This window comes from Mobula hypostoma, chromosome 25 (genome assembly GCF_963921235.1).
Source record: "Mobula hypostoma chromosome 25, sMobHyp1.1, whole genome shotgun sequence".
In the NCBI taxonomy this organism is placed as follows: Eukaryota; Metazoa; Chordata; class Chondrichthyes; order Myliobatiformes; family Myliobatidae; genus Mobula; species Mobula hypostoma.
This window is the reverse complement of record NC_086121.1, coordinates 40,268,455-40,285,164: the sequence shown is the minus strand read 5'-3', so window position 1 is coordinate 40,285,164 and position 16,710 is coordinate 40,268,455. Positions and strand designations below refer to the sequence as shown.

The following is a 16,710-nucleotide window of genomic DNA, read 5'->3' as shown; positions in this document are numbered from 1 at the left end:
TAAGTACTTTTCAGGCCTACTGCTGCAATGAAAACTAAAGTACATGAAAAGTCTCTGGCTATTTTAAACAAAGCAGCTCTACTTACCTAATTAATGATTCTAGAATTGCAGGACAGGGACCTTTCTGGAACTCCAGCTCTTTATAATGCAAGGCCTTGGCATATGCACGACATTTAGCAGCTCTCTCTCCAAGGAGGACAATGCCATTATCATCCCTCAAAGGTAAAGGCCCCTGACAGAAATACAGGAATTAGCCATCCTGCAATCCCTTCTTTTATGAACATTTTTCCAAAGCAGCTGATGCAATTATGCAATTGTTAAAAAAAAGACAAACAGTATGTGAAATTCAACAAAAATCTGCCAATATTAGAAATGTGGTGAGGGAAGGAATTACTGATCAGAGAAAATGTCACGGCAGACACAACAAACTGATGATCTCATCCACTGAGGCTATACGGGTGGAACTGAGGAAGAAGGGGGTGACCACATTATTGGAATATTATAGATCTCCCAATAGTCAGCAGGATTTAGAGGAGCAAATTTGTATAGATAGCAAGAAAAACCAGGTTGACTGGGACTCCTATTGTAAAAAAACTGGATGGGATAGTGTTTGTAAATGGGGTTTGGGAAGGTTTCCTTAATCAATACATAGAGGTCCCAACTAAAGAAAACATGATTCACCTCCTAATAGAAAACTATACATGGCTGCCGGTGACTCATGGTGCTCAGAAGGACTCAGCATTAGGACTGCTTCTTTTCACATTATATGTCAATGTTCTGGATAATGTAATTGATGGCTTTGTAGCCAAATTTCCAGGTGATACAAAGATAGGTGAAGGGACAGGCATTGATTAAGGAAGCATGGTGCAGGAGGACGTGACAAAGTAGAAAATTGGTCAAAGAAAATGGCAGACAGAATACAGTGTAGGGAGGTGTACAGTCATGTACCTTGGTAGAAGGAATAAAGGCATAAACTATTTTCTAAACAGGAAGGAAATTCAAAAATTTGAGGTACGAAGGGACTTAGAAGTCACAGTGCAGGATTCCCTCAAGGTTAATTTGCAGGTTGAGTCAGTAGTAAGGAATGCTAGTGTATTGTTAGCATTCATTTTGGAAGGACGAGAATATAAAAGCATGTAGTGCTGAGGCTTTATAAGGCATTGGCCGGACCCTAATTGCAGTATTGTGAGCAATTTTGGGCTGCTTATTGAAAGAAAGATGTGCTGTCATCTGAGAGAGCCCAGTAGAGGTTCTTGTGAATAATCCCTAGGATGAAAGAGTTAAAGCATGAGGAGTTTTTGATGGCTCTGGGCCTGTACTCAATGGAGTTCAGTAGGAAGAGGAGGCATTTCATTGAAACCTATTAAATAATGAACGGCCTAGCTATAGTGGATGTGGAGAGGACTTCTCCAATAGTGGAACAGTCTAGGACCAGAGGACACAGACGCAGAATACAAGGATATTCCTTTAAAACAGAGATGAGTAGGGATTTCTTCAGCCAGGGTATGATGAATCCATGGAATTCAATGCTATGGACAGCGGATGTTGATAGGTTCTTGATTAGAAAAAGTGTCAAAGGTTACGGAGAGAAGGCACGAGGATGGGGTTGAGAAGGGTAATGGCCCACTTCTGCTCCTAGGACTTATGGTCTGATAGGTCAGGTAACAGAAATGTGTGAAGATCACCTTAGCTAGAGCGATCATTATTCCATTAGCTTCAAGATAATTATGGAGAAGAATAGGATTGATCCTTGGTTTGAGATTCTAAATTGGAGAAAGACAAATTTTGACACCATCGGAAAGGACCTGGTTGGAGTGGATTAGGACAAGTTGTTTTCTAGCAAAAGGATGCTTGGTAATTTGGAGGCCTTCAAGAAAGAAATATTAAGAGTACAAAGTCTGTATGTTCCCATTAACATAAGAGGAAAGGTTTACAGGTTGAGGAAACCTTGATTTTCAATGGCCCTTTTTAAGAAGAGGCATGTGTCTATTAGCAGGTATAGGCAGCAAGGATCAAATAAGATGTTTGAGGAGTATTAGAAATGCAAGAGAACACTTAAGAGGGAAATCAGGAGGACGAAAAGAAGGCATGAGGTAGCTCTGGTAGACAAGATGAAGGACAATCCCAAGTATTTCTAAAGACATATTAAGAGCAAAAGGAGAGCAAGGGACAAAATTGGTCCACTTGAAGATCATCACTGCAATCTATGGATAGAATTGAAAGATAGAGTAGATCCCAAATGGATCCCTTGCATCTGTATTTACTCAGGAGACTGACACCGAGTCTATAGAACCAAGGCGAAACAGTCATAAGGTCATGGACTATATCCTGATTCAGAAGAGGAAGCCCTTACTCTCTTGAACCAAGTTAGTCCCTAGGGCCTTACAAGGTGTCCCCTCTGATCTTGTAGGAGTCTAGTGCATATATTGCAGGATTCCTGGCAGTCAAGGGTTAGGTACCAGAGGACTAAAGGATAACTAATAGTCTTCAGTTATTCAAGGAAAAAGTCCAAGAATAAGCTGGGAGATTTTAGGCTGGTGAGCCTGGGGTCAGTTACGCATAAATTAATGGAAGGTGTACAAGAATAGGAGATAATAAGTATTTGGATAGACAGCGCCGGATTAGTGATATACAACCTGGTCTTGTGCGTGGTAGGTTGTGTCTAATCAATCAATAGTTTTTGAGGAGGTTACCAGGAAAGGTGACGAAGGCAATGGACATTATCAACATGGACTTGAGCAAGGACTTTGACAAAGTCCCACACAGGAGGCTGGTCCAGAAGGTTCAGTTGCTTGGCATTCAGGATGAAGTAGTAAATTGGATTCAACATTGGCTTAGCAGAAGCTAGAGAGTGGTAGTAGATGGCAACATTGACAGCTTTTGTGCAAATAAAGTTAAATGGATTTGATCTCACAAACATTGCCAAGAGTTGATCATTGGATAATTAAGGATTAGTTCTTGATTTCAAGAAAAAGATATACAGCAGAAAAGTAGCTCTGAGCATACAAGAGGTAAAAACAACCCGTAATAAAACATTAAAACCATAAATTGGGATGCAGAATCAGTTTTTGGCGGAATGGTACCCAAGGTGCTTGGTTAAGCTTATAAATGTTACAAAAAAAGAAACAAAATGTATATAAATATGGGTGAATTAGTTTGACGAGGAGTCATGTGGGAATTGCCGAAGCATTCAAGGACATAAGCCTGCAGCTGAAAGTCACAATAGGGTGGTGCAGAATTAACAATGTTTAATGAAATGGAAATCATGTTTCCCAAATCCCCTAGAGCAGGGGTTCCCAACCTTTTTAATGCTTGGACCAATACCATTAAGCAAGGGATCTGTGGACCACATGCTGGGAACTCCTGCTCCAGAGATGCAAAAAGCAAGTTGCAGAGTAAATAAGGGGAAAATTTATAAAACTAATAGATTTGGATTTGCAATGGCATTAGATATTGTAAACTGCCTTATTTTCTGGGTACAGCTTGACAGTTGGTTAACATACAAAACAGTTGGAATTTACAGGTCTTTTTGAATGTCAGAGTGTAAGCTGCAACGATCAGGGCTTATGCCTCAACGATCAGCCAGAACTAAATGGTAGTTCTCTTGTGGCCTCAGGATGAAGGCGGCAATTTAGAGTGAAGAAGAAACGTCTTTATTCAGAGCACCAAAAATCTTCAGAATATCCCATCTCCAATGACCATGAGTATTAAATGAGCATTGTTATTAAGGGAATTGAGGCATTTAGAGAAAGAAATGCAAACTTTTTGCCATAGTTTTATTAACCAATGGGGCAGGCTCTACTCACTCCACCATTTTGCCATGCTTATTTTGATATAAATAAGCATTTTTTGGAATTTGACTTGACTAAGTTCAGATTCTCTTTTGAAAACCAAATTGAAAACTACAGATTCTGAAAATTTGACATAAAAAAGGAAAACACTGAAAACACTAAGCAAGTGTTGCAGTATCTGTGAAAAATGAAACAGAATTAACAATTCAGGTCCAAGAACCTTATCCATGCTTCACTTTGCACAGAGTCAGCTGGACCTGCAGGGTAATTACAGTAGTATGTGTTCTTGTTTAGGCTTCTCCTTTACCTTGTCACTGTGCTCCATGAACTCTGCCAGGTTCAGCAGGGTTTGCGTGACTTCAGGGATGTCCTGAGAAGTTAAAGCTAGCTCAATACTTCTGATAAGCTCATCTTGCTGTGATTCATGCAGTTCTGACCAACAAGAGAGGAAGGCTGCATTAAACAGATCCCTGTATTAAGACAAAGGTCAAAATAATTAGCATATATTAAGGAAACCAAATTATCTGCCTGTTTAAGAACAATATTGCTTTAGAAAAGAAATGAAGTTATCTAAAATATAACAATGTATTTAATCATACATATTTCACATTTTACACTTATCACAACACAGGATTAGTCCATTTGGCCCATCAGTTCCAAGGGCAGTAATTCCATTGGTAGTTCTATTTCCCTTTTTCCTGTTTCCCCGTATCCTTGCAATTTATTTTCCTCTTACTGTGGATAATGTGTAGCCATTATTTAGTTCTCCAATCTAACTACTCTCTAAGTGTAGGCCTAGACAGTGAATGTCAGCATTTCATTCAACAATGGAAGTCTGAAGCAAGGCCAGATTTGATGCAGACTTCATATGACACCAGAAACAGGACTTCAAGCATGGTTTGGAAAGGTTGCCATATTTTTCCCAAAAATGTAATGGGGATTCTTTTAATTCCTCAAATTGATAATCTGACACTCTACAAAATGATTTTGATCCTTATTTATGATCTACAAGTTGGCATCAATAAGTAAACTTAGAATTTTTACCTTGCCAAAGGATTGTAGGCCTGAGCTAGTGACCAACATGAACGGAGTGCAGGTGATGGGGATTCTTTTAGTAATTCCACACTTAATCTCCTCAACCATTCCATCCAGTCATCTTTAGAAACTCTTCTGGCTGCACCCCATGCCTGAAAGAAAAATATAAAGTGCAAACAATTACTCTTTTGTGAAACGTTGTCAAGCAGTTCACGACAGAAGCTCAAACTTCAATTAGTTCACTTTAGTGGTCCCACTAAAGTACCTGAATTTTGCTAACAGACAGCCTTTTGAAACAGTAGTCAATTTTAAAAAATAGTTAAATTAATGCATTAATGTCTGCTTCATAACAGTGAACAAAGGATTGTGATGTATGTATTAAGCTCTCAGTTGTTAATATCACCAACAGCATCTTCTAAACCACTCCAGTTAAAACGATTTTTGTTTCTAATTAGTAACACATTCTATTTTCATGGAAATTAATGAATCATCAAATTGAAATGAATATTCAACCACTAAAATAATCAGAATCAGGTTTAATATCACCAGCATTTGTTCTGGAATTTGTAACTTTGTGGCAGCAGTACAATACAGTACATAATAATAGACAACATACATCAAAGTTGCTGGTGAACGCAGCCGGCCAGGCAGCATCTATAGGAAGAGGCGCAGTCGACGTTTCAGGCCGAGACCCTTCGTCAGGACTAACTGAAGGAAGAGTGAGTAAGGGATTTGAAAGCTGGAGGGGGAGGGGGAGATGCAAAATGATAGGAGAAGACAGGAGGGGGAGGGATAGAGCCGAGAGCTGGACAGGTGATAGGCAGAAGGGGATACGAGAGGATCATGGGACAGGAGGTCCGGGAAGAAAGACGGGGGGGGGGGGGTGACCCAGAGGATGGGCAAGAGGTATATTCAGAGGGACAGAGGGAGAAAAAGGAGAGTGAGAGAAAGAATGTGTGCATAAAAAAGAGTAACAGATGGGGTACGAGGGGGAGGTGGGGCCTAGCGGAAGTTAGAGAAGTCAATGTTCATGCCATCAGGTTGGAGGCTACCCATACGGAATATAAGGTGTTGTTCCTCCAACCTGAGTGTGGCTTCATCTTTACAGTAGAAGAGGCCGTGGATAGACATGTCAGAATGGGAATGGGATGTGGAATTAAAATGTGTGGCCACTGGGAGATCCTGCTTTCTCTGGCGAACAGAGCGTAGATGTTCAGCAAAGCGGTCTCCCAGTCTGCGTCGGGTCTCACCAATATATAAAAGGCCACATCGGGAGCACCGGACGCCATATATCACCCCAGTCGACTCACGCTCTGTCCGCCAGAGAAAGCAGGATCTCCCAGTGGACACACATTTTAATTCCACATCCCATTCCCATTCTGACATGTCTATCCACGGCCTCCTCTACTGTAAAGATGAAGCCACACTCAGGTTGGAGGAACAACACCTTATATTCCGTATGGGTAGCCTCCAACCTGATGGCATGAACATTGACTTCTCTAACTTCCGCTATGCCCCACCTCCCCCTCATACCCCATCTGTTACTCTTTTTTATGCACACATTCTTTCTCTCACTCTCCTTTTTCTCCCTCTGTCCCTCTGAATATACCTCTTGCCCATCCTCTGGGTCACCCCCCACCTTGCCTTTCTTCCCGGACCTCCTGTCCCATGATCCTCTCGTATCCCCTTTTGCCTATCACCTGTCCAGCTCTCGGCTCTATCCCTCCCCCTCCTGTCTTCTCCTATCATTTTGCATCTCCCCCTCCCCCTCCAGCTTTCAAATCCCTTACTCACTCTTCCTTCAGTTAGTCCTGACGAAGGGTCTCGGCCTGAAACGTCAACTGCGCCTCTTCCTATAGATGCTGCCTGGCCTGCTGCTTTCACCAGCAACTTTGATGTATGTTGCTTGAATTTCCAGCATCTGCAGAATTCCTGTTGTTTGCATAATAATAGACACTTGCCTTTTTGAGGCATTACTCCTTGGTATATCAGTAGAAATTTGCAAGTGCTTTAGGTGACATACCAAATCTCCTCAAACTCCTAATGAAATATAGCAACTGTCATGCCTTCTTTGTAGCTGTATCAATATGTTGGGACCAGGTTAGATCCTCAGAGATATTGACACCCAGCAACTTGAAATTGCTCACTCTTTCCACTTCTGATCCCTCTATGAGGACTGGTATGTGCTCCCTCTTACATTTTCTGAAGTCCATAATCAGTTATTTGTTCTTACTGACATTGACTGCAAGTTTGTTGCTGTGACACCACTGGACTGGCTGATATATCTCACTCCTGTACGCTCTCTTGTCACCATCTATAATTCTGCCATCTATAGTTGTACCATTGTCAAATTATAGATGGCATTTGAGCTGTGCCTAGACACACCGTCATAGGTGTAGAGAGTAGAGCAGTGGGGTAAGCACTTCGCTGTGGTGCATCATTGCTGATTGCCATCAAGGTGAAAATGTTATTTCCAATTTGCACAGATTGTGGTCTTCCGGTTAGGAAGTCAAGGATCCAGTTGCAGAGGGAGATATATAAGGCCTAGGTTCTGTAGCGTTTCAGTCAGGGCTGCAGGAACGATGGTGAGCTGTAGTCAATAAACAGCATCCTGCCAGTCACTTTAATATTACTTTACTGAATTATAGTTCATCTATTTATTTCACTTTTATTTTGTGTACATGCATTATATCAGTTCTCTATTGGCCATGGTAACCGCTCTTGTACTACTGCTAAACGTTGCTCTTTTGATGAAATGTTAAACAGGGAGCCCATCAGGTTGATTCAGTAGAATTAATTTGAAGAAGAAACAGTGTATTTTTCCCTTGGTGTCCTAGTCAGTATTGATTCCTCAATCAACACTATACCAGCAAATAACGGGTTATTATTTCATTGTTACTTGTGGGAGCTGTATACAAACAGGTTGCTTCAATTCCTACATTAGCAATTCCAAAGTAACTTACTAAGATGCTTAGGGATGCATAAAGGGGGATAAGAGTGCTTCCTTTATGTTCTAAGGTCACACAATAAACGGATTAGCAACAAAGTTCACTTCGGTATTTTTAATAAAAATATATTAAAAATGCATCAGGTATTATTCCTTATAGCTAACATTCAAAGTCTGGTTTTACTTCAATATAACCTCTAATACCTCAGAATCAGAAACCAAGAGAATAGCATTTGCAGTTTGATAAACAGTATGTTGCTAATAAACATAACAGGGAGTACAAGTAAAATATCTTTATCCAGAAAGTGATTAGAATGAACAACTTGCTATTGCGAGAATTAATTAAGGCAATCATCATAAAATGCATTTTAGGGAATTCCAAGCAGAAGCAATGTACTGCTTGTATATAGATAACACTAAGCACAACAGCTGTTCTTCATAGCCAATGAAATACTTCAAAATTGCAGGCACAAGATCCCAAATTGCAAGATGGCCAATGAAACAATCTCAAGTTAAAGGCTATGTTGTAAACTTGGAACCAATTCTTCTGCAATGCTAGATTGCTCACCACCACCTTCCCAAGCATAATTATGGAGCAGCATTAAATGCTACCAAAGTTAGTAAATTAATAAAAGGAACAGCCAATCTGCACACAGCAGAGAAACAACACTGATAAAGACCTGATTTTTATATAATGGCATTAATCAGAAGAAATACTGACCCTGGCCCTCTTTAAAATAATACCAGTTGATCATTTGCAACCATGCAAGAACATAAGACAAAATAGAGAATTAATACAAGTAAAGGAAAATAGAGAATTAATACAAGTAAAGGAAAAGATTTGGGAAAGGGATAAAAAATGATAAAATTAAGTAAATAAGTACATAGGGATTGGATAATTATGTCTGGGGGCAGGAGCAAGCATGAACAAGTTAGGATATAAAAACCTACAATGGTTGTAACATAGGCTTACATACAACATTTTGGACCAGAAGAAATGGTCCAGAAGGGATATATGGAAACTATTGTTACTATGTTTCTTAACAACTAATACCATTACTTAGCCTAATAGATTAGAATTACCACTGTACATAATTATCTATTTAAGTGTCTAATTTCCTTTCATATCATCTCAATGTGTACTTAAGAATGTATAAATAATTATAGTTTTATACATATAAAAAAATGGAAAAGGTTATAAGTGTGGAAAAAGTACATGATACTTGTGAATTCCTTATCCAAATAAAAATAAAAAATTTCTAAAAAAGAAGAAAAAAAAGAACATAGACAAAGATTCAATTTAATGTTCCAGCTGATGGCACTCCATCATTATAGGAGGATCAACTTTGATTTTTGTGCTGGTATCTGGAGCAGAATTTGCACCCACAACCTGATTCATTGACAAAACTGCCAAGAAATAAGCCAAGGCTGACAAACACACAAAGAAGAGGAGTAGGAAGAGATTTATGTAATGCCCAGACCACTTGGTTTCCCTATTTATATTCTATTTTCTAAGCATTACGATACTTCCTGAAAATGAAAATAGTAAATCGTATTACTTTTAATGTTGCACTGCAACTAAATTGTGAACTATACCTTTTAATGGTAATCAGAAAATATTAATATTTCTGGGTCTACGTGCTGTAAGCAAGTACCTGCAGTAGAATACTGCTACAATTAATATCTGTTTAAACAGTATTTAACAGGGCATAAATTATAATATTTCTACATTAAATAGGGCATATGCAGGCATGGAGACTACCAAGGGAGCTGGAAAAAAGCTGACATTTGATTTAAGTTGCTAATTATTTTTTTTTAAATATGCTTTTGACAGTTATCATTTGCCATGAGTTACACCATACGTATTCAGCACCCTTTAAAATTCAGTGTGTAATTTAAGGATCTCAATGAAGCTTACGAAGAATTTCTGCGTTGCTTTGACATTTATTGCTCAAAATACCACACAAGTCACTGTTAGTATCTAAACTCAAAAAGGAACAAGCTATTTCTGTTAAACTTTACATAGTAAAAATGCTTTTGATAAATTCATGCATAATTCAAGAATAAAATCTGATTCTGCTGCCCACCACTAACGTTCATTTAAAAAAATACATACTTAAAATGATATATTAATTTCATCTATAATCATGCACAAACCTTCTGCAGATTGGTGGTGCTAACATGCAATTTCTTCATAGGTTGAGTCTCCACAGGTCCACTCGACAGCCTGTCACCTTGGTTGCCTCGTGAACTCCGGCGCTGATCTTCTTCTTCCTCTTCTTCTGCCAACGTGTACCCCTATTGCGCATATTCAGATCAAATTCAATTAATTTCCTTAACAATTGAAAGAGAATGTAGGTTTTTTCTTGAGCAGTAACTGCATATACTGAATTATACCAAGGAGTAGGCTATTAATTCACCGATTGCTGCTTTATACCTAAGCTCTTCAGCTGTGCTAAAGATTACAACTCAGCAAATTTGCTTTGGTAAAATAGACTTATGATCAATCATACGCAGAACTGAAGGCAATTTTCAACATGGTTATGACAAACCAAATAAATATTACCCCCACAGAAAGAGAAGGGCTTGGTATATGGGAGGGCTATGAAGAGGGGCTTTCTGACAAATTGATAAACATACTTACAAATTCTACCGTCATGCAAAAATTTACATTACTTATCTGGAGAAATGTGACTTAGAAATATTTCACTCCAGATTGATAATGCTGCCATAAAATTACATTTCAGGCCTGAGAAAATTTAGATCAATACATATCCACCTTCACACTGTGAATACATGATAAACTTTGAAGAATTCTACAATATAGATCTCTTTCGATGAGCAGACTAACTATATTTCAAAGTTAAGGTTAACTGAAAGATGTTTGGTTAATTAAGATGTAATATATAACCAAATTAGAATGGCTTGCAGCTTGGAGGAAGACCTGCACTTGTTAACTCCTCCTTTGTTGGGGAAGAGACGTTGAAGCTTTCGGGCTAAACAAAATTGAATTCAGGAGACACCGCACATTCAAACTTTAAACAGGAATTGAATCTAAGCTCACCTTTACAATGCGACATACTAATACATCATATCGTTGATGGTTTATCCTGTGGCGCATCATCATCTTATTCACCATGGGAATAAATATTTGATACTGAAAAATATACATGTATATGTTATCAGAATTAAGCAATGCTTTTGTTATCCATTAATTTCTTCTATTTCTTTCAATGGAGAAACTTTCAAATTTAATTACATGTCACTATGAAGCAGCTGTTCAGATACGCTATTTTAATAAATTACATACCATTAGTAAAAGACCCTGCTGAGATGGCAGCATTCTTGCCCACTCCAAAGGTGAGCATTTAGAACTTAAAGGAGATTTGACATATTATCAAAGAAACCTCTCCAGCTTTCCAGTAGAAAGCACTCTGACTGGTTGTATCATGGCTTGGTATGGACACTCCAATGCACAAAGACGCAAGAAGCTGTAGCTAGTTCCATTGTGGGAGCTGATCATCCCACCCTCAAGATCTACACAAGGTGATGTCTCAGGATGGCAGAGACATTATCAGGGACCTCCATCCTCTTCTCATTGCTGCCATCAAGTACAGAAGCCTGAGACCCACACCTCAAAGTTCCTCTGCTGTCAGGTTCTTCAACTAACCTCAAAACAACAGACTACAATACTTCCTGCAATTTGACTAATGCCATTATGTCAATTGTTGGGTACTTCATCATCCGTGTATAATTTATGTTAGTTTTCTGTAACTTGTTTGCCAGGTTTGTAATATGTGCTGCTGCAGTAGCAAAGAGCAAGCGTTTACCTTGTGTATGTACGCCCAAGTCCAAACATGGATCATACAGCACAGAAACAGTTCTCTTACCCTCACCATACCTACACTGATCATAGTGCATCCATCCATTTTTCACCTATTAACTTCCTTCCCACTGTTTTATTCTACTGCCACCTACTTATACCAAAGGTAACTTAGAGCAGCCAATTAACTTACCAATCAGAAGATCTTAGGCACTTATAGTCAATGCTGAGTAATACTGCACAGGTAGAGTTATTGTCTTTTGGGCAAGACACTGCAACGTTCTGTCAATCAGGGCATGTCAGACAGTTGGGATTATTCTACCCAGCTTGCTAATTATGACCAGGGTTACCATTCACAAGACTTGCTTCTCTCTTGCCCGTGCATGGTTCAATAGAGTAAATTTATTATCAAAGTTCATACTGTATATATCAGCACATACAACCTTTACTGAGATTCATTTTCTTGCCGGCAATCACAGTAAATACAAGAAACGCAATAGAATCAATTAAAGAGCGCACCCAACAAGATGGACGAACAACCAACGTGCAAAAGACAACAAACAAAAGAAAAAATGAAATAATAAATAAATCAATCAGCAATAAATCTGAAGGGTCCTTGAAAGAGAGTCCACAGGTTGTGGGAACACTTCAGTGATGAAGTGAATGAAGTTGAGTTTAGTTATCCTCTCTGGTCCATGAGCCTGATGGTTGAGGGATAATACTCTTCCTGAACTTGGTGATGTGCCTCTACATGAGGTTTATTGGTGCCTTGCCTGTACTACCACCCACAGTCTTATTAGTTGCCATTGCAACTTGATGAATATCAAGAGATGATTCCAATACTCTGAAACTATGATGCTCCCAGCACACAGTGTGTCTGAGTATTTACAAGATCCCTTGTTTTGATTGAATGATACAAAGGCAAACCTTCTTTTCAATAAAAGGAGCCTAGAATACTTGTTTTTTTTAAAAAAAAGCATTACTTGCCAATGCTAAGTTGGAAGGAACAGGGGATATGCACTGAGGGAGCAGGTAAGGTAATATTTTAATAATAAGTATCAGATTTAATTAGAAAAGCAGTGAAGATTTTAAATTTAACCAACTTAATGAATTCTTAACTTTAAAAACTATGGTACTTGTGTTATGATTAAAAATATCAGTATCTCATTACATATGACCCTTGGGAATGTTTTGCATTTGCACTCAAGCCGAGAATAAAGATATCTTCTATTAGGTTAAACTAAGGTCCTAAGAATTCACTCAGATAAATGTAACGATTGAACAGTGCCTGAGACCAGTAGGAGAGGTCGTCCCCGTGCTTTGCCCAATAATTTTCCCTCAATCAACTTTACAAAATAAGAATATAGTGTATTATCACACTGATTTTATGGGTCATTGTTGGACACAAGTTGGTTGTTGCATTTCCTACACTACTGCAGGATGAACCTTCAAAAGACTTATTTTGCTGCAAAGCATATCAGTGCATGATTTGTAGCGAAGTTTGCAAATGATACAAATCAGTGGAGGGGGTGGTACTGTTGAGGAAGCAGGAAATCTGCAGAAGACTTGGACTTAGATTAGGAGAATGGGTAGATTAAATACAGTACAAGGAGATGTATGGTCATGTGACTTTTCTTTTCTAAGTGGGGAGTTATTACAGATATCAGGGGTGCAAGGGGATTTGTGAGTCCAAATGCAGGATCCCCTAGAGGTTAACTTTCAAGATGAGCCAATAGTAAAGAAGGCAAATGCAATTTTAGCATTCATTTTGAGAGGAGCATAATATAAAACCAAGAATATAATACAGAAGCTTTAAAAGGCATTGATCAGAACACATTTGGTGTATTGGGAGCAGTTTTGGGCCCAATATCTAAGAAAATATGTGCTAGCATTGGAGAGTCCAGAGGAGGTTCATGTTTCTAATAATGGGAAAGTCTACGACGAGAGGGCTTAGCCTCAGATTAGAGGACATCCCTTTACAACAGAGATTAGAGGCATTTCTCTGGTCGGAGGGAGATGAACCAGCAGAATTTATTGCCACAGATAGCTGTGAAGGCAAAGTCATTGTGTAAATTTAAACAGAGGCTGATGGGTTCTTGGTGTAGAGAGGGAAAATAAATTAGCCATGATCTGATGGCAGAAGAAACTCAATGGGCCAAATAGCCTAATTCTGCTCCCATGTTTTATTGTCTTATGTCAATAAGCATACAAATAAAATCTCATGACACGTTTACCATCGTAAGGAAGTTCTCCCACTATCATACCCAAATGTTACTGCTTGTTCAGCTCCAGCAAAACCCTTGAACCAATTGAAAATCTACCAGAGCTTCATTATGTGCAAATTAATAGTTGATACATGGCTATGCATTATAAACTGGGGTAACGCAAGGACTTGAAAGGTCCTACAAAAACAGAATACTGCCCTTTCTTTCTTTCCACACTAAATAAAGAAAATGTTGAAGCAACTGAATTCGGCTTTACTATGACAAAATTAAAATTATAGAAAAGTTTGAAGAAAAGATTATTCCACCCTGAAAGTTGATACTGGCAAGCAATTAAAGTTCCCTGACTTCATCGCATCATCATCCCTGAGGCCTGATATGGTCATTCTGTCAGAAACCTCAAAGCATATGTTCATGGTAGAATGTCAGTTCCTTGGGAAGACTGGATTGAGGAGGTGTTTGAATATAAACCCAAATAACTAGGAGCTGGTACAGCAATGTCAAAGAATGGGGTGGAGGGCACAATGCAAGCCTACAGGGATGGGGTGTAGAGGTTTTGCTGGCTGCTCACAATGCAGAACCTACTCTCTCCTTGGCATTATGGGGCTGCAAAGTAAAGAGCCATCAGGCTACTGAGTGAGCCACCAGATGGCTATGGACAAAGAAGTGTGACCCGTGGACCAGTGCTGCTGGGACACAAGCCCGGACCTGATCAACCCTGGCTGGGTCACCTAGGCGAGAGAGTCTGATGTTGAAATACCAAAACTACCCAATGACCAATGTTCCCCTCTAATTTGCAACGACCAGTGAATGCAAGAATCTTGTGCTCTACAATTTTTTTCCCAGTGACAACATGTGCGCACTGAATCTTATATATAGAGATATTCATTTTAACAGCTAGCAAAACATTGTCAATAAGAACTTTGATCTCCTCTGGGTTTGATCAATTTCGCTCTCTTTCATTTACACTCTCATAAAACATACATAGCAGGCCTGTAGCAGATAACAAAGGGTTTTCTCACTGGAGCTTTTGCACACCATCCATGTGATTTGCCTGCTAAATGATGCTTTAAAAAGTCAAGTTTCCAAATATCACTCCAGTTCTTCCCACTTTCCGCAGCAACTTTTGCATCATGACAATACACACAAGTAACACCAGTTTCTGTATTGTACAGAAATACTTCTCTTATGTCCCTGCCCTCATGAGCTTTCGGTGTAGCAGTTTCTACTGTTTCGTTAAACCATTTTGCTTTAAATGAACTAACAGTTCTTTTGCACTTCACAACTTTTGTTTCTTTGGAATTTGACATAGTGAATCACTAAGTTCTTCCATAAAAAACAGTATAAATAAGCCACTTCTAAAGTCTGCACACAGATCAAAGCAAACTCCACATTGTCAACACTGTCCACATCAGAAATTGGAAAAGGAAATGTGTATGATCGTGGATTATACTTAACATGCCAACAAGGTAGAGGGTGACAACATTTTGTGTGCAGTTTAAATTCCTTTGTGTGCTTGCAGCAAAAGGTGGCTGTGCACACCTTAGCTTGAACATTGCCAGTGACCCCAGGTTACATCACCAATGTGTCCCAGCCATCCTAGGGTGTAGCTCAGCATCACCCATTATGTTTCTCCTCAGTGAATTGAGTTACCCAGTCCAATCCCACTTTCCAGCAACAAAGTTAGCAGATTTGTCAGCACTATCTAACCTTTCTTCACAATGATAGCTTCCTAGTCTACCTTTCAGCCTCTGAGGTGTAATCACAGCTAAAATGGTGACCAGGGCTAGCTGCCGCCTGAGATGTGATCAAATTAACCCTGCTTTTGTGCAGACTTGCTAATCATGCTGGAACATACATCCTTGCTGAAAAAAATTCAATGTCCTGCAATTTTCGTTTTTCAACAATACATGATTGAATCATCCTACCCAAACAAATGGCACCTAACACTTGAACTTTATAACCCTGATCAAAATGACAGTTAAAGAATACAATCAGAATTTAAAACATGCCGACTAAATGGAAAATCACCATTTTAAGATTATTTTGAATTAGGTATATAAATATTACATATTTTTTAAAAAACTGTCCAGGAAACAGATTGAGCTTGCATTTTTATTGTGCTCCAGTGAAGTTTCTTTTTGTTATTATTGAGATACTGCACAAAATAGGCCCTTCCAGCCCTTTGAGCTGCATTGCCCAGCAACCCCAATTTAATCCAAGCGGGATCATGGTACAATTTATAATGACCAACTAACCTACCAACCCGTAGGGCTTTGGATTGTAGGAAGAAAATGCAGGACCCGGAAATCATACAGGCGCCATACAGGTAACAGCGGGAATTGAACCCTGCACTGTTAAGCATTGTGCAAAGCACTATGCCACCATGCCACACAGCAGAAAGTACCTCAAGTGCCACCCGGAAACTACTTTAAGTGCAGGTATGAACATTCTGGATCTGGGTACATAGGTCAAGGGGTACATACAGCAAGAAAAATTAAGATTTTTGTGCTGATTGTGGGAGAAAAACACTGGGAGATCTCTTCTACAGAAGTGCTTTGATACATCAACACTCAGCCAAACCACTGGAACAGGCAACACACCATTGTGTGACATCCAGATCCAAATATATCACCCGAGATTATTTCTGAGTTCCTGGAGAAGAGTTTGAGAACATAACTTGCAACTGACCTGGGGGAATACAATGTAATTTGTTCATTAGAAGCCAAAGAAATCAATCCAGATTCCAAAATAAACATCTGCAGTAGATTCCCTCAAAATAGCAACTTAAATCCCATTCGATCATACCCAGTGGTGAAACATGGAATATGCTCATCTTGAGTTCAACAGTAACCAGCTGAGGCCATGAATCAGAGAATCTCTTACGTACTT

The 16,710-nt window shown here is 39.2% G+C and overlaps 1 protein-coding gene across 3 annotated transcripts in view; it reads right to left on the bottom strand.

Moving 5' to 3' along the window:
* mtor (mechanistic target of rapamycin kinase) overlaps positions 1 to 16,710 on the bottom strand; it is a 343,897-nt gene that overhangs the window by 192,547 nt on the left and 134,640 nt on the right. For all 3 annotated transcript variants that reach the window (XM_063033405.1, XM_063033407.1, XM_063033406.1), the window contains exons 24-28: positions 10,838 to 10,930; positions 9,931 to 10,071; positions 4,836 to 4,978; positions 4,099 to 4,261; positions 87 to 232 (exon numbers count right to left, since the gene is read on the bottom strand). In XM_063033405.1, coding sequence (XP_062889475.1) covers positions 87 to 232; positions 4,099 to 4,261; positions 4,836 to 4,978; positions 9,931 to 10,071; positions 10,838 to 10,930 — 686 coding nt within the window. The remainder of the gene's footprint in view (positions 1 to 86; positions 233 to 4,098; positions 4,262 to 4,835; positions 4,979 to 9,930; positions 10,072 to 10,837; positions 10,931 to 16,710) is intronic.